General features: G+C 52.4%; 1 protein-coding gene and 1 non-coding gene across 6 annotated transcripts in view; one reads left to right on the top strand and one right to left on the bottom strand.

Moving 5' to 3' along the window:
- MYH14 (myosin heavy chain 14) overlaps positions 1–19,496 on the bottom strand; it is a 76,300-nt gene that overhangs the window by 15,933 nt on the left and 40,871 nt on the right. For all 5 annotated transcript variants that reach the window (XM_065926547.1, XM_065926546.1, XM_065926550.1 and 2 more), the window contains 14 exons: positions 18,147–18,268; positions 15,974–16,043; positions 15,674–15,834; positions 14,373–14,481; positions 13,173–13,304; positions 12,116–12,322; positions 10,581–10,718; positions 8,646–8,769; positions 7,889–8,060; positions 5,872–6,084; positions 5,159–5,303; positions 3,318–3,524; positions 1,157–1,261; positions 907–1,059 (listed from right to left, as the gene is read on the bottom strand). In XM_065926547.1, coding sequence (XP_065782619.1) covers positions 907–1,059; positions 1,157–1,261; positions 3,318–3,524; positions 5,159–5,303; positions 5,872–6,084; positions 7,889–8,060; positions 8,646–8,769; positions 10,581–10,718; positions 12,116–12,322; positions 13,173–13,304; positions 14,373–14,481; positions 15,674–15,834; positions 15,974–16,043; positions 18,147–18,268 — 2,058 coding nt within the window. The remainder of the gene's footprint in view (positions 1–906; positions 1,060–1,156; positions 1,262–3,317; positions 3,525–5,158; positions 5,304–5,871; positions 6,085–7,888; positions 8,061–8,645; positions 8,770–10,580; positions 10,719–12,115; positions 12,323–13,172; positions 13,305–14,372; positions 14,482–15,673; positions 15,835–15,973; positions 16,044–18,146; positions 18,269–19,496) is intronic.
- On the top strand, positions 1,865–1,971 carry LOC136162010 (U6 spliceosomal RNA). Its single transcript, XR_010661862.1, has one exon. It is a non-coding gene; the product is annotated as a U6 spliceosomal RNA (small nuclear RNA).

The raw sequence follows: 19,496 nt of genomic DNA, 5'->3' as shown, positions 1-19,496 counted from the left end.
CCCCCAGTCTGATGGGGGAGACTGAGTGTCACAACCAGGGTGATAGAGGCTAAGATAGAAATAGGGAAGCCACAGGTGTCCACCAGACAGGTTCAAAAATCTATTCAGAACATTCAAGAGACTTCCTGGAGGAGGGAGCATTTGTGATGGATCTTGAAGTATGCATAGGAGTTTTCTAGTTAAAGAAGGATATTCACAGGCATACATTCATCACTCATTCGTTCAACAGGCATTTCTCAAGGCATCCTATACATCAGGCACTATGTTGGCTTAGGCTGGGGACCCAGATCTAACTCTGATGGGGTCACACCTTCAAGGAGCTTTCAGTCTGGCGAGGGGGCTCATGGGCATTGACAGTTCTAGCCAGTCAGGGTGACCGGACAAAGGAGAAAGAAGGGTTATGGGAGCTCAGAGAGGGGTAGTGAGTAATTTCTCAGAACAGGAGAGGCAGATGCTAAGTCCTAAAAAATGAAAAGCGTTTTCCCACATGAAGTGATGAAAGAGAGATGAGAGATGAATACAGCTAACGATGAAAGAAGGCCCAGAGAACGCAGGGTCTCTGACAACCTGGTGAGAGGCATGGGTTTTTTCCAGGGCGGGTAGCTGGGGAGCCCTGGGAGGTGTGTGACCAAGGAAAAGGCCGCACCCGCTCGGGTTTTAGAAAGACCACGTGAAGGATGAGTCGGAAGGGGAGAGATTAGAGGCAGGGAGGTTTGAAGGGAGGCTGAGAGGAGGATGCAGGTGACAGAGGATGAAGTTTGTGCAGGGCTGGGGCTGTGGGGACAGAGAGGAGGGAAGCCTGGCTTGCAGCGGTCTGGCTTGCAACATGCTGGCCCGTGGGGTCACCCTGTGAGCCAGGGACCCCAGGAGGAGCCGGGTGGGGGATCTCCCTGCAGGGCTGTTCACCTGGGCCTGGGCGGCCTGCAGCTCGCGGCCTGCCCGCTCCCTGGCGGCCGCTTCCTCGTCCAGCTGCTCCCGCAGCCCGGCTGCCTCTGCCTCCAGGGCTCGTGCCCGGGACCCCAGGGCCAGCTTCGCCCTGGTCTCCTCCTGCAGCAGCTCCTGAAGGTGGACGGGAGGATGATGTTTAGTGTGGGCAGAAGGGTGGGGGTGGGGGTCTGGGTTGGGGAGCAGGTGGTGAGATGGGGGCTGGGGTCACCTGGGCATCGTGGAGCTGGGCCTCCATGCTTGTCAGCTCCTTGCTCAGCCTGATGGCTCTGGATTCGGCCTCGCTCAGGGCTCCGGACACATTCTCGAGTTCAGCCTGTGGGGGAGGGGCGTCTTATAATGGCAGCTTCCTGCCAGCCAAGCCCCCTGCTTCCCTGCCTCAGATCCCCACTACCCACTGCTGGTGGGGATGTAAAAGGGTGTGGCTGCCACAATAATCAGTCTAGCAACTCCTTAAAATGGTTAAATGCAGAGTTTCCATGTCAAAGTGAAAGTGTTAGTCGCTCAGTCCTGTCTCTTTGTGACCCCATGCACCATAGCCCACCAGGCTCCTCTGTCCATGGGATTCTCCAGGCAAGAATACTGGAGTGGGTTGCCATTCCCTTCTCCAGGGGATCTTCCTGACCCAGGGATCGAACCCTGGTCCCCTGCACTGCAGGCAGACTCTTTACCATCTGAGTCACCAAGGATGTCAAACCAGAGTTTCCACAGGGTCCAGCAATTCCGCTCCTGGGTCTGTACCCAGGAGAAATGAAAACAAGTCCATGCAAAAACCTGTACACGGGGGTTCACAGAAGCAGTATTCACAGCTGCCAAAAGGTAGAAACAACCCAAACGTCCATCCATGGATGACTGGATAAACAAAATGTGGTCTCACTAGGCAATGGAATATTATCCAGCCATAAAAATAATGAAGTACGTGCTCGCTTCGGCAGCACATATACTAAAATTGGAACGATACAGAGAAGATTAACATGGCCCCTGCGCAAGGATGACACGCAAATTCGTGAAGCGTTCCATATTTTTTCATATCAATGTATGACAAAACCCACTGAAAAATAAAAAATAAAAAAAATAAAATAGACCTGAATCATGTCACTCTAAAAAAAAAATAATAATAATGAAGTACAGAGAGATGCTACAACATGGATGAACCTTGACAACATTATGCTTTATGTGAACAACATTATGTGAAGTCAGACATAAGATACGTATTGTATGATTCCATTTCTATGAAATGTCCAGAATAGGAAATCTAAAGAGACAGAAAGTAGATTAGTGATTGCTGGGGCAGGGGGTGAGACTGGGGGACCTTAACCCTAACTCTCGTACAGAATTTCTTCCCAGGTCAATGAAAATGTCCTAAAAATTAGATTATGGTGATAAACGTACAACTCTGTGAATATACTAAAACTCGTTGTTCCGTTGCTCAGTGGCGTCCAGCTCTTTGCAACCTCACGGACTGCAGCACACCAGCTTCCTTGTCCTTCACTATCTCCTGGAGTTTGCTCCAACTCATGGCTACTTAATCAGTGATGCTATCTAACAGTCTCATCCTCTGTCACCCCTCTTCTCCTCCTGCCCTCAATCTTTCCCAGCCTCAGGGTCTTTTCTAAGAGTCGGCTCTTCATGTCAGATGGCCAAAGTATTGGAGCTTCAGCTTTAGCATCAGTCCTTCCAATGAATATTCAGGGTTGATTTCCTTTAGGACGGACTGCTTTGATTTTAAATGAGTGAGTTATACAGCGTGTGAGTTATATTTCAATAAAGCTGTTCTCCTAGCACCCAAATCGCCACCACAATGACCCTGGATGCAGCTCCTGGCCTCGTGTTCTCAGCAATGAACAGGTATTGGTCATTTCGTTAAAAACATAATACAATTAGAATAAAAAACCCACATCTCTCCTAACAACCACAGTATGATATTTTCTACCTACAGGTTCAAATGTTCGCCCTGGGTTTTTCTAATCAGACCATGGATTATTTACGGCCAGAAGATAAGAAGGTGAAGGGTGGGCGCTGTGGCAGGGTTAAGAGCTGCAATCCAGTTAGTCATGCCTGGATTCACACTTTGGCTCTGAGGGACCTTAGACAACCAGCTTCACCTCCCTGGGCCTCAGTCTCCCTGTGTGTAAAATGGGACCAATATTAGCACTTCTTCAGAGGAGGGTTGGGAGGTTTTAATGAAAATACACAGGATGTTTGGTGTATAGCAACCACTCACCAGATACTAGCTGTTAATGTGTGATAATGCTGAAAAAGTTGGCAGGGACGGCAGGGTTGATGTGGACCAAATGAAAGCCCAGAGGGGGCAGGCATCTCACCCAAAGCCACACAGCAGACACCACAGCTGAGCTGGGCGCCCCACTCACCTGGGCTCGCTGCAGCTTCTCCGCAGCCTCTGCTCGGGCCCGCTCCCCGTCTCCCACGCGGCCCTGCACCTCCTGCAGCTGGGACTCCAGGCGCCGCCTCCGCTGCTCACCCTCCTGCCGCGCGGTCTGCAGGTTGCTAAGCTCCGTCCGCAGCTCAGACACTTCAGCCTCCAGAGTCAAGCGGGTCTTCTCCCATGTGCCTTTGCTCTGAGGTGGGAGAGAGATGGCAGCGATTTATGACTCCCTTTCTCTACGTGGCCAGGCACAGGCATGCCCCATGTCCTTTGCACTATTTCCTCTGGAACCCCTCACCATTCCTTAAACACCCAGGCACACTCCTACCCCAGGGCCTTTGCACTGACTGTTCCCTCTGCCTGGAACATGTTTTCCAGGATGCCAAGATGGGATCACCCTTTGCTTCCTTCAGTTGTTTTTTTTTTTTGATGTGACCATATTTATTTTTGGCCGTGCTGGGTCTTTGTGTCTTCGAGGGGGCTTTCTCAGGGTGTGGTGAGCAGGGGCTGCTCTCTAGGTGCCATGTATGGGCTTCACATTGCCATGGTTTTTCCTGTGGAGCATGGGCTCTAGGGCATGCAAGCTTCAGTAGCTTTGGCTCCTGGGCTCTAGCGCACAGGCTCAATAGTTGTGGTGCAAGGGCTTAGTTATCCCGACGCATGTGGGATCTTCCCTGCCCAGGGATCGAACCCATGTCCCCTGCATTGCCAGGCAGATTCTTTACCACTGAGCCTCCTGGGAAACCCCTTCCTTCAGTTTTTTACTCATAGGTCACCTTTTCATATAATCTCTCCATGGCCTTCTCTATTTCAAATCACAAAATGCCCCTCTCGCCCCACTATTAGCATTCTGACCCCCCTTTTTGTTCACCATTTTCCCATAGCACTTATAACCATGATATATACTATGAATCTGTTTAGATTGATAAACAGTTGAACACCTGTGGAGCCGGGTTGGGAGGAGAGGAAAAGGACATGGGTCCAAACTCTCCATCTGCACAGATGTTGAGTCATTCACCAGTTGTTTTCTGGGCACTGGCTCTGGACCAAGTTGGGGACATAAATGGATCAGACTCAGGCATTGCCCTCTGGAACTCCCAGTCTAGGAATAGGCAGATTCAGGCAAAGACAGACCCGGTCCAGAGCTAAGTGAGCTTTAATGGAGTAGTGGTGGGCAGTCATGCTGTCTCACAAACCGGGAGCCTGCAGTTCAGAGAGCTTGCCTTTCCTGCTAAAACATCAGCTCCACAATAAAAGTGGGTACTGGTTGTCTGGTTCATACTTGGGGCCCTCTATATCACACCGGGAACACAGCACATATTCAGTGAACATTCGCTGAATGAAAGATGGATCAGGGGGGCTTCTCTGGTGGCTTAGTGGTAAAGAATCCATCTGCCAATGCAGGAGATACAGGTTCGATCCCCGGTTCGGAAAGATCCCACATGCCTACAGAGCAACTCAGCCCCAGGGCCACAGCTATTGAGCCTGTGCTCTAGAGCCTGGAAGCCACAACCACTGAAGCCTGAAAGCTCTAGAGCCTTGCTCTATGACAAGAGGAACCACTGCAATGACAGGCCCGAGCACTGCAGCTAGACAGCAGCCCCCACTCACCACAACTAGAGAAAAGCCTGAGCAACAGCGAGACCCAGCACTGCCAAAAATAAATAAATACATACAATTATTTTTTTAAAAAAGATGGATCAGAGACATGAATACCTGAGGAGAGAAGGGGGCTGGCCTAGGACCAGCCAGACATATCTGCCCCACCCAGCATCCCACTTTGCCGCCCCATGGCTCCCCAGAAACCCCAGCCCCATCCCAACCCACCCTCCGGGCTTGCTCCAGCTGCTCCGCCAGCTCTCCCAGGGCCTGGCCATGGCGCTGCCGCAGCTCCTGCACTGCCACCTCGTGAATGCGAGTCTCCTCCTCCAGAGCCTTCTTCAACTCCGTCACCTCCTGCTCTCTCTTGGACCTTTTATTGGGGAAGGGGGATGGGGAGTAGAATTTCAGACCAGAGCAAGACTGGGACTTCAGGGCAGCCCCCGCCAGCCGGCTGTGCCTCCTCTTCTTCTTTCCCTCCAAGGATGGGGACTTCATTCTATATTCCTCGAGGAGTATGGGTGGTGATGCTGCAGGAGGAGTGTGGCTTTAAGAGTGAGCTCCTACGCATCTGTCAAAACCCTATTCAAAATGCCCCTTCTCAAGGAAGTCTTCTTCAACTCCCTCCCACAGAGTGATACAGGGGTCTTCTCTGATCATCCACGATGGCCTGTCCTACTCCATTAAAGCTCACTTAGCTCTGGACCGGGTCTGTCTTTGCCTGAATCTGCCTACTCCTAGACTGGGAGTTCCAGAGGGCAATGCCTGAGTCTGATCCATTTATGTCCCCAACTTGGTCCAGAGCCAGTGCCCAGAAAACAACTGGTGAATGACTCAACATCTGTGCAGATGGAGAGTTTGGACCCATGTCCTTTTCCTCTCCTCCCAACCCGGCTCCACAGGTGTTCAACTGGTGTCAGCTGCCAGCCGCCCAGCCTCACCGGAGCTCCTGCTGCGCGTTGGTGGAGTCCAGCGTGTCCTCCAGCTCGCCCCGCAGTGCCTCCAGCTCCTCACCCAGGTCCCGGCGCTGCTTCTCCGCCTTGGCCCTGGCCGCACGCTCGGCCTCCAGGTCCTCCTGGGCCTCGGCCAGCCCAGCCTGCGCCTCCCGCAGGGATTTGAGTAGCTGGGCCCGGGCTCCACCCTCTTCCTCTGCCCTGGGGGTGGACAAGGACCAAGGGGGTTCGAACGGGGACAGGTAGGGAGTGGGGATGATTTCTGGGGGGCGGAGGGACGAGACACGGCCAGTTCCAGATTCGAATCCCAGCTCTGCCTCTAGGACTCAGAGCCTCGACTTCCCTAGCTGTAAAATGGGGATGACACCACTGGTATCACGAAGATACTTACTAAGTTCCCTCCGCTTGAGAGCCCTTTGCCTTATCATCCCATGTGATGTTCATGCCCACGCAGGAAACTGGGGCACAGAGTGGGAAAGTACTTGCTCCGGTCACATGGTCAGTGGGTGGCTGACCCCTGAGCCCCTCCTCATGACCCCTCCAGGATCGAGCTCTTGCAAAGAGGTGCCGAATGGAGGGGGAGTGTGGGCTGCAGGTTAGACAGCTCAGGGAAATATGCTGACCACAGTTTGTGTCCCCTGCTTGGCCACCTGCCCTGGCAAGTGACAAGCTCTCTGAACTGCAGGCTCCCGGTTTGTGAGACAGCATGACTGCCCACGTCACAGGACTGCCACGAGAATGGCAATGGAAACAGTAATACAAGAGCCAAAGGCTACACGTTACACAGTTCCACTTATGAGAAGTAGCAAGAACCAGCAAACCTAGCTGGACAGAGAGCACACTGGTGGTAGCCAAGGGCTGAGGGGAGGGGGCAGATGGGGAGTGAGTTTTTAATGGGATTTTTTTCTGAGGTGATGGTAGTGATTGCACAGCATTGTGAATTACCAAATACCACTCAGTGGTATGCTTTAGAACGGTTAGTTTTGCTATGCGAATTTCACCTCAATGCAAACGGGAAAAAAATAACAGGAATAATGGAATGTAGGAACAGACACACCACAGCATCAGTTGAGGCCTTAGGGTGTGCCAAGCATGTACTCAGCGCTTTCTTATTTAACCCCCACACTAACCCTGGGCTTCCCAGGTGGCTCAGATGATAAAGAATCTGCCTGCAATGCAGGAGACTTGGTTTCGATCCTTGGGTTGGGAAGATCCCCTGGAGAAGGAAATGTCAACCCACTCCAGTATTCTTGTCTGGGAAATCTCATGGACAGGGGAGGCTGGTGGGCTACAGTCCATAGGGTCACCAAGAGTCGGACACGACTGAGCGACTATCACACTAACCCTGGGAGAGCTTCTATAATCACCCCCATTTTCCAGATGGAGAAACTAAGACTTGAGAGGTGATGTTACTCGGGTAAGGTCATGTGGCCAGAAAGGGGAGGAGCTGGGATTTGAACTCAGAAGTTAAGTTGGAGGGTGCACGTTCTTAACTCTCCTCCACCAACCCATGTCGCATCGATTCTGCAATGCACATTTCCCCAACATTGTAGCTGCTCTGAATTCCAGGTGCATCCATACACAAGGGCACCTAAGGTCACAAGGGTGAAAAGCATCTGAAACAGTGCGTGCCATATCTGGCACACAGTAAGTGCTCAATAATTGTGAATGACTGACATTATGATGATTATGACTCCTAAGATGGCCAGATCAGTTATACAATCACAGCGGATTCTGAGTTGTTCAGCTTTGAGAGGCTGGTGGATGGGGGTGGGGAGAAGAAGATAAAAGCATTTTCTGCCCTCAGTGCAAGAAACTGTTAAGTTACTAGACACGCAGGGTCTGCTTTCAGTTTTCCCTTAACCAGGCGGGCTTGGAACGCTGGCTGTGTCCATCTTACAGAAGGGTACACTGAGGCTCTGTGGGTGAGCGGGTCTCAGCCGGGCGCCTCCACCACCGCTAGGCGGCGCCCTCGTGCCACGCGCACCGCCGGCCCACCCCGCACCTGGCCAAGGCGGCCTGCAGCTCCTCCTCCTTGCGGCCCAGCTGGGCGCGCAGCTCCTCCGTCCGCTGCTGCTGTTCCGCCATCTGCTCCTGCAGCTCCGAGCCCTCCACGTCCAGCCGCCGCTTCAGCTTCTCCAGTTCCTGGCGGCTTTTCTCCTCCTTTCGGAGGCGGTCTGAGGCGGGAGGCGGGGCGGGCCACGCATGAGGGAGCCAGACCCCCAGCCCCCTCGCCCCAATCATCGCACGCACTTTCGGGGTGTCAAGCTGAGCTCAACCTCTCTTTCCACCCCTCCCAATCTTTCCCAGCTTCCCCACCCCTGGGACAGCCCACTGGCCCCATCCCAGACCAGACCCCCGAGGCCGTCCTCCCCTTTCGCCCCCCAACCCCCAGCCCCTGCCGGCTGGCCGGCTGGCTCTGCCCTGTCCTCTTCTCCCGGCCTCCCCAGCCTCCTCCGTGCTCCCTCCCCTTCTGTTTCTGCTTCTGAATCCTCAGCAAGGGACAGAGAGAGAGAGAAAAAAAGTATCTGAAACAGTGGGACCATCAGCTAGAGAGAGAGTCACCCAAGAAACCAAGGAGAGAGGAAGAGAACTGGATTGGGAGGGAGGACACACAACGTGTCCCCAGCCTTCTTTCCTGCCCCCATTTAGCAGATATGACCACTGAGGCCCCCCCAGCACATGAGGGTTGTCCCTCCCACTCCACCCCTGCCCCTACTGGAGCATGCATAGGCCCCCCACGGAGGGGTGCAGGAGCTCACCCTCCATGTCTGCAATGGTGGCCTCATATTTGAGTCGAAGTTTATTGAGGCTCTTGACTTTCTCCTCCTCCTCAGCTGCCTGGGATGAGAACTCGGACAGACGCTCCTCCAGTAGCTTCCGCTCCTGAGCATAGTGGGAGGTGCGGGTGGGAGTCAGGGGCTCGACACTCATCTTGGGTGTCATTCCCATCTGTGTTTCTGCTCACCTCCTTCCTTCCCTGACCCTTCCTGCTCCCACCCCCTTCCCGCCTTTCCCTTTCTCCACTGTCTATGACCCCATGCCACCCCCATCAGTTCTCGGACTGTTAACTGCATACGCTCCCACTATTGGAAGGATACCCCCATTCATTAACCCATCGGCCCTCGGATGGATGCTCATGTTGATTCGCATCACCTGCTATTATAAACAACATTGCACTGAACATCCTTGCACTTCAGCTGCGTGCACGGGAGAGCTCTGGAGCCTCGTCACTACTCCAGGTCCGATTCATGGACCAGCAGCATCAGCACCAAATGGGAGCTTGCTAGGAATGGAATCTCGGGGTCCCCCCACCCCGACCTGCCGAGTCAGAATCTGCACTCTAACAAGTTCTCCCTGTGATTCTTGGGCACATGGGAGTTTGAGAAGCACTGGCCTGGAACAGCACTTTTTTCTTTTCTGTCTTTTTATTATTTTTTATTTATTTTCATTATTTGTTTTTGTATTTTTTGAGCAGCATCTTCCATACTGTGAGTGGTTTTGGAAACCTAGGCAGTGGGTTGGCATTACCTTAAAAAGGAAGACATAGAACAGAGTAGGAGAGAAGAGCCACTGCATTCAAGGAATATTCCAGAAAACTCCTGTGCATCGTTGAGCTCTCCACTCAGGCACCACTGCCTCCAGGAAGCCTGTCCTGACCATGCCTAGTGCAGGTCAGAGCATCCCCTTCCACAGTTTTCTGTTCTTTTCTGACAGTTTATAATTATTTCACAATGTATGATTATGTCGATTTCCTGGGGTGCCTCAGCTAGCATCCCCCTTGCCCATGACCTTGTGAAGAAGACTGAAATGTTTTTCTAATTAGTTAAATCCCATATTTCCTGTGCCTAGCCCAGGGATTTAACCCTGGGCAGGTTAAAGATGGTGACAGACTCTTCACCACATGCCCAGCCATGGGCAGAGTCCAATTCTCCACTCCTTGAATCTAGATTGAGTCTGCTTTAAGCTCAATGGTCTGCCTATCACAGCCTACAGGCCAAACCTGGCCCACTGCTTGTGTTTATAAATAAAGTTTTATTGAGATGCAGCCACGCCCATTTGATCACAGACCATCTGTGGCTGCTTTCACATTACAAGGGCAGAATTGTGTGGCTGTCACAGAAAGAGAGCAGCCTGCTGAGTCCCGAATGTTTACTATCCGGCCTTTTAGAGAAAACCTTTGCCAACACCTGATGTATAGAATTCAGAGAAAGTGATGTCAGTTCCAGGCTTAAGCCTTTAAGAGGCCTGGTTGCTTCTGCTTCTTTTTCTAGGAGCCGTGAGCTGCCAGATGAGAAACCCAGGCTCTCCTGTGAGCAGAGAGGCTGCATGAAGGAGCACCCAGGCACCACCTTCCAGCCCCTGCCAGTGTGTCATGGCGACTGCCTAAGGGGACCCAGCCCAGCGGACCCACAGAACAATGGGATGTAATGAAATGGGGGTTGTTTTTAGCAATGAGGCTTTGGGGTGTCTGATAACACAGAGATACATAATGACTCACAATAGCTGCTCAGTAAACACTGGCTGGAGTGAGGCTGTGACAGAGAGGCTAGGAGATGGGAAAAGCTCAAGGGAGACACAGCCAAGATGGAGAGTCCAAAGACTCCTACAGGTGGGCCAAGCTAGGGGTGGGAGATGCAGAGAGGGACCCAGCCCACCAGTGGGCCCACACCCTCCACCCTTGGGGGCTCACTGACCTTGCTCAGTTTGGCGTTCTGATCTTCCAAGAGTAACAGATCTTCCCCCAACTTTTTCAGCTTTGCCTCCGTCGTCACCTTCTCCAGCTGTAGCTTCTGCCGGGCCCCTTCCTCAGCCTCGAGGTGAGTCTCCAGCTCCTGGAGTGTGGAGGAGGTGGGGTGAGGACCCAGAGGCTGGGGACTGGGGTGTGATGGGAAGGATGGGGTTGGTGGGGATGGCTCACAGACCCCCAGGGCGTGTGGCTCAGACAGGGCCACACTTTGGGTGGGGCTGGGAAGGAGCCAACCATTACTTTCATTCATTGGCTCAATAAACATTGACTGAGTGCCTGGTAGGGGGGCCAGGCACTGTTCAATGCATAGAACCTGGTGCCCAGGATACAATATCTATACCTTGTCTACACTGTCTGTATAGATATCTATACACAATATCTATACAGGATACAGATATTATATCCTGGGGACCAGACAGGGTATCTGCTTATCCCTATCTATATACTTCAATTACCTGCTAGTCCTTGGAATTATTTAAACAAAGCAATTGGGACTTCCCTGGTGCCAATGGTTAGGACTCCTCACTTCCAATGCTGGAGGCATGAGTTCAGAGGCATGGGGGTGGGGTCCCTGGCTGGAGAACTAAGATCACGCACGCCATGTGGTGCACCAAAAGATAACTTAATTAATCAGACAAACCAGTCACATCTTCCTGCAGGAACCCAGGGTCACCTCACTCTCTCGTTACTACTAAGCCTGCCTCCCACAGCACCAGCTGGTTCACTGCGTCCCTGAGTGCAACCCCACCGTGACTCTCTGTCACAGTGGCCGCCTCCCTCAGGCTGTGAGCATTTGTGACCAGTAACCTGCTTTGTTGCACATCTTGTCTAGGATCAGGTGTGGCGTGTTAGGCCATCTCCATAACCGCAGGTAGGGCTCTCCCTCTCCAATGGAGTCAAGAGGCGGTGATTAAAACACTACTGAGTTCTCAAAATGTGACCAGTCTGACTGAGGAGCTGAATTTCCAATTTAACTCAGCTTCTCTTAAATTGAAAACCACTCACTTAATTATTGGGAAACTTTGAAGTATGTTTGGACCAACTTGGGGATGTTAATCTACTTGTTTCCACTGAAGAAGTTATGAAGCACAAATGCCGATGGAGTCCTGCCAGTGAGAATTCAGCATCTGAACTGAGATGTGCCTTAAGCTTAGAACACATCTGTGAGTTTTGAAGGGGAACCACGGGAGGGCAGCCAGCCTCGGAATGCAGCAGCACAGAGGCAAAGCCAGGAGATGGAGAGAGGCAGGGTACTGAGGCGATTGCTTGAGCACCTGGATCCAGCCATGCCTGAAGCTGACCCATTCCAGCGCCTCCCATTATTTAACCCCAACAAACAAAAGTAGTCTTTTTGCTTAAGCCACTTTGAACTGAGACTTGTTTTTAAGAGGCAGGGTTTGCAAAAGCAGAGGTGGGTGGGGTCAACAGAAGGGGTGGGGGAGGCGCCTCGGGCACGCAGGCAGGGGGGTGGGGTGGGCAGACCTGTATATGTTGCTGCAGCCTCTTCTTCTCGGTTTGCAGCTGGCGACTGCACTCCTCCTCCTCGCCCACGCGGGCCTCCAGCTCGGACACTACCAGCTCGAGCTCCTGCTTCCGGGCAGCTAGCCGCCCCCGGGTCTCCTCAGCCTCAGCACACAGCTCTGCCTCTGCGCGCAGCTGCTCTGCTAGGCGGGCACGCTCCTCTTCCAGCTGGGGACGGGGTGGAGGGGGGTCAGCGGCTGCTAGGCAGTGCTCCCAGGATGGCCCTCCGCGGAGCACTAGGGTCTCCTGCCCCCTGATCTAGTCTGCCCTGGGAGCCTGGGGCCGGGGGGTGGGGGTGGGGGGAGGGATAGAAGACAGCCCCCCAACCTGCCCATCATCTCAGGATGAGCCCCAGTCACCGAGTCAGCCCGCTGGGTTCCTCCGTCTCCCTCACGTCCCTATAGTCCGTCAGTTCCCGTCCATTCCTCCTGCCCTGCCGCCCCACTCAGTCCCCATAACCCTAACAGGCTCAGGTTTCATCCTCTCCCAGTGGACTCTTCCCGGCCTCCCAGCCTCCAGCTTCTCCATCTCCAGTCCATCCTCCATCCAAATGGCCTCTGGAGGACTTTCTGTCAGCTCACATTGCATTTACTACTCCCACGCCTAAAAATTCAACCAAAGGAAATAACTCCGAAAAAGCAAACAGAAAAAATGAACGAGAAGGGCTTTGCTTCGGCGTTATTTTAAGATACCAGAAATACTGGCAACAGTGAAAGGTTCACCGCCTGCGGAGGGCGGCTCCACCACGAAACTGGGCTCCTGCCCTGACCCCGTGCTGGACCAGCTACCTGAGCATCTCGTCTCAGCAGCACCACTGCTCAGCACCACCACTGCAGCACCACCCCACTCCCACCAGATACCCTGGCTATATCCCCAGGACCCGGCTCCCAGCATCTCACTGCTCACCACAGCACAGTTTCCGTCCCCATTCCGCCCCAGTAAAACTCCGCCGGCAACCTATTCCTGCCGCGGACTCCGTCGGAAGCCCCGCCCACCGCCCGATGGCCCCGCCCCTTACCTGCGCCACCCGGCCCTGGAGCTCGCCCACCTCGCGGGCACTCTGCTGCTGCAGCTCCTGCACTTTCTGCAGTTCCTGAGCCCGCGCCTGCAGCACCTCATCCTGCCGCGTTACCTGCAGCAGCGGCTTCACCTGTGGGGACAGGAGGGGGTGTGGATGGCTGGCTCCCACCGTGGGAGGCCACTGGGCTTGGAAGCTAACAGCTCACACTCTGAGAGCCCCATTCCTGGGTTCTCATGCCAGCTCCTCCACTTCTGGCTTTGTCACCTCATCTATAAAAGTGGGATGAGAGGGGCTTCCCCGGGTGGTCCAATAGTTAAGACTCAGCCTTCCAATGCAGAGGGCACAGGTTTGATCCCCTGGTTAGGGAACTAAGATCCCACATGCCCACTGGTTTGGCCACAAATTTAAAAAAAGAAGAAGAAAAAGACTGTGCTTTCAATGAAGGGGGTGTAGGTTGGATCCCTGGTCGGGGAACTAAGATCCTACATGTCCCTCGCTGGGGCCAAAAACAAACAAACAAAAAAATTGGGAATAATAACAGCCCCTATTTCACAGGGTTTTCAGAATGCGTGAATGACTTCATATTTATCAAGAGTCTAGAACAGTTCAGGGTACATGACAAGCAGCACTAAATGTGCCCCATTTTGCTACAGGATCGCTTTGCCTGCAGCAGCCACTGGCCACTCACAGTGTGCCTCAAAGTTCTTAGTCCAAGTTCGTGGTGAAAGACGCACTTTACACTGTGTGATTCTGGCTGGAGAGACAGGCCAGCCCCACCCACACCTGAAGAACCCAAATGGAAGTCTGGACTGTGCCCCATGCACCTTTTACCTTTCCTGACTTTAATGTCCATCCTTTCACTGTAATAAACTGTAACCATGAGTGTAACAACTTTTCTAAGTTCTGTGAGTCCTTCCAGTGAATCACTGAATTCTAGGGGATCTTAGGGACACCCAACTCAACCCTAGACCCAGCCGCACCTAAAGCTATCCCGTATCTATTACCCATGCTGCTTTGAGACAGATTTTCTGTCACTTGTTAACTGAAGAATCCCAAGGAACAAGAGTTGGGCTGATCGGTCCCATTTTACAGATGCAGAAAACTGAGGCCCAACCCAAGGAAGTCACTTGCCCAAGCAGATCTGGCCCCAAGGACCTGTCTCCTCGCCACTGGGGTCACCCCTCCAGGTGCCCTCACCTTGATGAAGAGCCGCCACCACTGCCAGTGTCTCAGCTTGAGGTAAGCCGCACAGTTCCGCTGCATCACCTTTAGGGCACTCTGCTGCTGCTGCCGCTTCTGGAAAGCCCTGAATGGGGAGACAGGCAGGTGGGAGAAGGGAGACCTGGCTCCTCCAGGCCCTGTCCCCTTAGCAACCATTATTAAATGCCTACTGGGCTTCCCAGGTGGCGCTAGTGGTAAAGAACCTGCCTGCTAATGCAGGAGATGAAAGAGGCTTGAGTTTGATCCCTGGGCTGGGAAGATTCCAACCCACTCCAGTATTCTTGCCTGGAGAATCCCATGGACAGGGAAGCCTGGTGGGCTACATTCCATGGGGTCGCAAGAGTCAGACATGACAAGCAACTTAGCCCCACCAGCGATGGGCATTGTTCTATTGTTGGTAAATCTTGTGTGCAGTCCATCAGTCTTTCTACCCTTGACTCTGGCCCCACAGCCCCAGCCCCAGTTCAGATCTCACTTTCTATCCTACCGGACACCCCAGCTTCCTTCCCAGCCTCCAGCCCATCCTTGACATGCTTCCAGAGAGGTCTTTCTACATCCACAGCTGACCCGGCCCTCTGCTGCTCCCCACTGCTCCCGGACACAGTCCCTGCCCCTCAGCCTGGTGTCTGGGGAGTTCTTTAGTCTCTGATCCTTCCTCTGGGCCAGTTCCCAAGGAGAAGGGAACTTTCCTGAAAACTCCCCGCCTTCCTGAAATGTGCCAGGCTCTCACATCACCAGGCCTTGGCAGGCTGTCACTCCTGCCTGGAACACCTTCCCCATGGTCTTTCATCTACCTGGTCTGCAGGGCCTCTCACTGTAGCTGGACGACCCCCACTGAAGCACATCTCACCCTGGATTGTGACACTTTGTGCTGGCGTATGTCTCCCCCTCCAGACTGGAGTCCCTTGAGGTATCGGCCACTAGGGTGACCACCTCAACCCAGTTTGCCTGGGGCTTCCTGTTTTAGCACAAAGATCATGCATCCCAGGAAACCTCCAGTCCCAGGCAAACTGGGATGCTTGGTCACCCTATGGCTGAACTGAGCTCTGCTGTGTGGTCCCAGCATCACTCAGGAGCCTCAGGGACTGTAGAACCAAGAAGCCTAGGTGTCTAGTGGTTCCATCCTTTTGTGTCTCAGCCCTTCTACCATCCCAGAGGCCCTGCCATCTGGAGCCAGTTGGTCAACTCCTTCCTGCAGCACCTCTGGGGACATCTGATCAACCCTCCCTGAACCAATCTTGGCCAATGTGACCCCAAGAGATAGTGTGGAGCCCTACTTGCGAGCCAGGTATCCCCGGGCAGCTGCCTGGAAGGACACGATGATATCTGTGACTTTCAGGTCCCGCTCTTCTTCTAGCTGGGCCAGAACGCCTGCCCGGAAGAAGATCTTGCTTTGTCCCACGCGGTAGAGGTTGGGGTCCAATTCTAGGGCCTGGATCTGTGGGGGTGGGGGAGGGGTTGTGAGGAGGAGGGGCGAGAAGAGGAGAGGTTTCCAGCTCAACCTCCACCGCTTGAGACCATGCAGACAGACAGACAGACACACACACACACACACTTGCACTCCACCTCTCACTCACCATCTTCTCACAGGCCTGCTTCCCATCCATAAAGCCCTTGGGGATGGCATTGGGCGTCAGGATCTCATACCTGCAATGGGGAGAGAGGGGTGGGGTAGCGTGAAGAGTAACAGCAAGCTGTCACCATGGCCAGGCACTGGGCTCAGAGGGACAAACAGCAATAACAACAATGACAACAGGAACAGTCAGAGAAAGAAACATTCCAATATCACCAAGGGTCGCTCACCAGGCTGACAGCATTGATATCGCCAAGAGTAATGTCATCAATAAAAGCTCCCCTCCTGGGATACACCACGTACTGATTACAAGTGTTTAATTACAGCAATACCAAAGGAAATTGGGGCTTCCCAGGTGGCACTCGTGGTAAAGAACTCCCCTGCCAATGCAGGAGACTAAGAGACCTGGTTTGATCCCTGTGTTGGGAAGATCCCCTGGAGGAGGAAATGGCAACCCACTCCAGTATTCTTGCCTGGAGAATCCCATGGACAGAGGAGCCTGGTGGGCTACAGTCCATGGGGTTGCAAAGAGTTGGATGCAACTGAAGCGACTTAGCACGCATGCACACATGCACGCAGGGTGCATAGGTCATTGAGAGGTAAAAAGTGTGTCTTGGAAGTGTAAGAATAATAACAAACGGGGGCTGATGTTCTTGAACTTTTGCGTGTCAATCCTCAGTTAAGTGCCTTACAGCTGTTTCTTTCACATTTCTCTGTGCAAATCCGAACTTGTGTCCATTTCATTAAACACATACGTGTCCATCCTCATAGCCTTTCCCCTGCTGTGCCCTCTCCCTGGATCATGACATTTCATTAAAAAAAATGGATATGATATACACAACATACACACATACATATACATCATATGCATGGTGTATTAATGCCATATATTCATATGCCATATTTTTTAACTGGTGATTGGGAAATGTGTGTGTGTGCATCTGTGTGTATCAGAGTTTCTCAGTCACCAAGGATCCTGTTAAAATGCAGATCCTGATTCAGTAAGTCTGGGGAGGGGCCCCAAAATATGCATGCCTAATAAGCTGCTGGGTGATACTGACGCTGCTGATCCAGGGACCACACTTTGCGCAGAAAATTGCAGACCTGAGCTGTCCAATGTACTGCTACTGGCCACATGCAACTGCTGGGCTCTGGAAACATGGCTGGGGCGACTGCGGACCTGCATTTGTGATTGCGTTTCATTTTAATTAAACGAAACTTAAATTTAAAAACTGAAGCAGTGCAAAATATTTTTCTTTTCAACACAATTTCATTGCCTTAATAGGAGTATATTTCCCTTTGGCCACTGGAAATTTTGTGTCCAAACTGAGATGTACTATGGGTGGAAGACATACACTGAATCTCAAAGATTCAGTAAGAAACAAAATAATGCACAATGTCTCACTACGAAATTTTTATGTTGATTACATGTTGCGTGGGTGCTCAGTCATGTCTGACTCCTGTGACTCCATGGACTATATGTAGCCTGCCAGGGTCCTCTGTCCATGGAATTTCCCAGGCAAGATTACCTGAGTGGATTGCCATTTCCTCCTCCAGATTACATGTTAAAATGATGTAATATCTTGGCTGTATTGGATTACATAAACTCTCTTGTTATCATTAATTCCCCCTGCTTCTTTTTATTTTTAAAAATATGGCTAATAGGAAAATTTTAAATTGTATATTGGGCTCTCATTCTCTAGCGACTGATTCTGCTACATACAGCTTGTGTGAAGCATAATTTTTGTTTTAATATTTACTGTATACATACATACACATAAATATCATATGCCATAAAATATTAATATCATGTATTAATGTGCTGTAGTTTCTGTTGGTGATTGAGAAATGTGTTTATCAGAGTTTCTCAATCACCAGGGATCTTATATGTTGATATTTTCTGTTCTCTCTTGCTCGACTGCCTTTTTATAAGAAATGGTTGTTGCGATTGCAACGTAGTGCTCTATGCGCTTTCTCTTGGGAGCCCACTGAAGGGGACGTTGCTCTCCCACAACACAGACTCAGCAACCAAAGGCACTCGCCCAGAGGCCCCGCCCCTCCCCTCGCGCCGAGGCCACACCCCCGCCCCGCCCAGAAGTAGCGGCGGGGAGAGAGGAGCTTCGGATGCAGATAAGGTGGCTTCCAAACCGGGCCACACCCCACCCGATGCCGCTCACCGCTGCCGGAACTCCTGGAAGAGGATGCGGTTGGGAAAGCCCTGGCGACAGATGCGGATGCCCTCCAGGACGCCGTTACAGCGCAGCTGGTCCAGCACCAACCGGGGGTCCAGCTTCCCCGCCTGCGGAGAGCAAGAACAGACGCGCCAGGTCAGCGGCCGCCACACGGGGGCGCCATTCACCGGCCGGGGGCCGGCAGCCGGCAGGGGAACGCTGGTGGGCAGGTCGAAAACGGTTGGTAATTTCATCTGGTTCAACCTATAATTTTGGGCTTCCCAAGTGGCCCTAGTGGTAAAGAACCCGCCTGCCAGTGCAGGTAGATGTAACAGACGAGGCTTTGCTCCTTGGGTCAGGAAGATTCCCTGGAGAAGGAAATGGCAACCCATTCCAGTATTCTTGCCTAGAGAACCCCATGGACTCTCAGCCTGGCAGGCTACAGTCCATGGGGTCGCAAGAGTCAGACATGACTTAGCAACTGAACCACCAACCTATAATTTACTGAGCACCTACTATGTGCCAGGCAGACATGCCTGTCCCCGGGGAAGGTCACTGTCCACTGCAAGAGACTGACAATAAGTGAGGTCAAGATGTCACTGCTGCTGCTGCTAAGTCGCTTCAGTCGTGTCTGACTCTGTGCAACCCATAGACGGCAGCCCACCAGGCTCCTCTGTCCCTGGGATTCTCCAGGCAAGAAGACTGGAGTGGGTTGCCATTTCCTTCTCCACAAGACATCACTGATAAACGTCAAAAGTAAATGACTGACAGCATTACGTGGCAAAGAGCAGAGTAGAGGGGAAGGAACACAAAAGGGCTGAATTTGCATAGTGTAGCCTAGGAAGGTGAACAAAGCACGTGCATTATTATTTTTGGTAGTTAACTTTCAAGGACTTCCCTGTTGCTCCAGTAGCTGAGACTCAGGGCTCCTAATGCAGGGGGGCATAGTCTGATCACTGCTGGCAGAACTAGATCCCATATGCCGTCACTAAGACCCAGTGCACCCAAATAAATATATAAATATTGTTGTTGCTGTTGTTTAGTTGCCAAGGCATGTCCGACCCCTTTGTGACCTCACGGACTATAGCCCACCAGGCTCCTCTGTCCATGGGACTTCCCAGCAAGAATACTGGAGTGGGTTGCCAGTTCCTTCTCCAGGGGATCTTCCCAACGAGGGATGGAACCCTCATCTCCTGCATTGGCAGGCAGATTCTTTACCACTGAGTCACCAAGGAAACCCAGGAAGTGTTCACCTCCTCCAGGGAGCCCTACCTGATTTCACTGTATCCCTACTACCTGGCACTTGGTAAAAATCTAAACACTACAAAAATTATGCATTCTAAAAGACAACTCTTG

The sequence above is a fragment of the Muntiacus reevesi genome, chromosome 2 (genome assembly GCF_963930625.1).
Source record: "Muntiacus reevesi chromosome 2, mMunRee1.1, whole genome shotgun sequence".
NCBI lineage: Eukaryota > Metazoa > Chordata > Mammalia > Artiodactyla > Cervidae > Muntiacus > Muntiacus reevesi.
The sequence above is the reverse complement of the archived record's forward strand: the minus strand, read 5'-3'. Positions and strand labels throughout refer to the sequence as shown.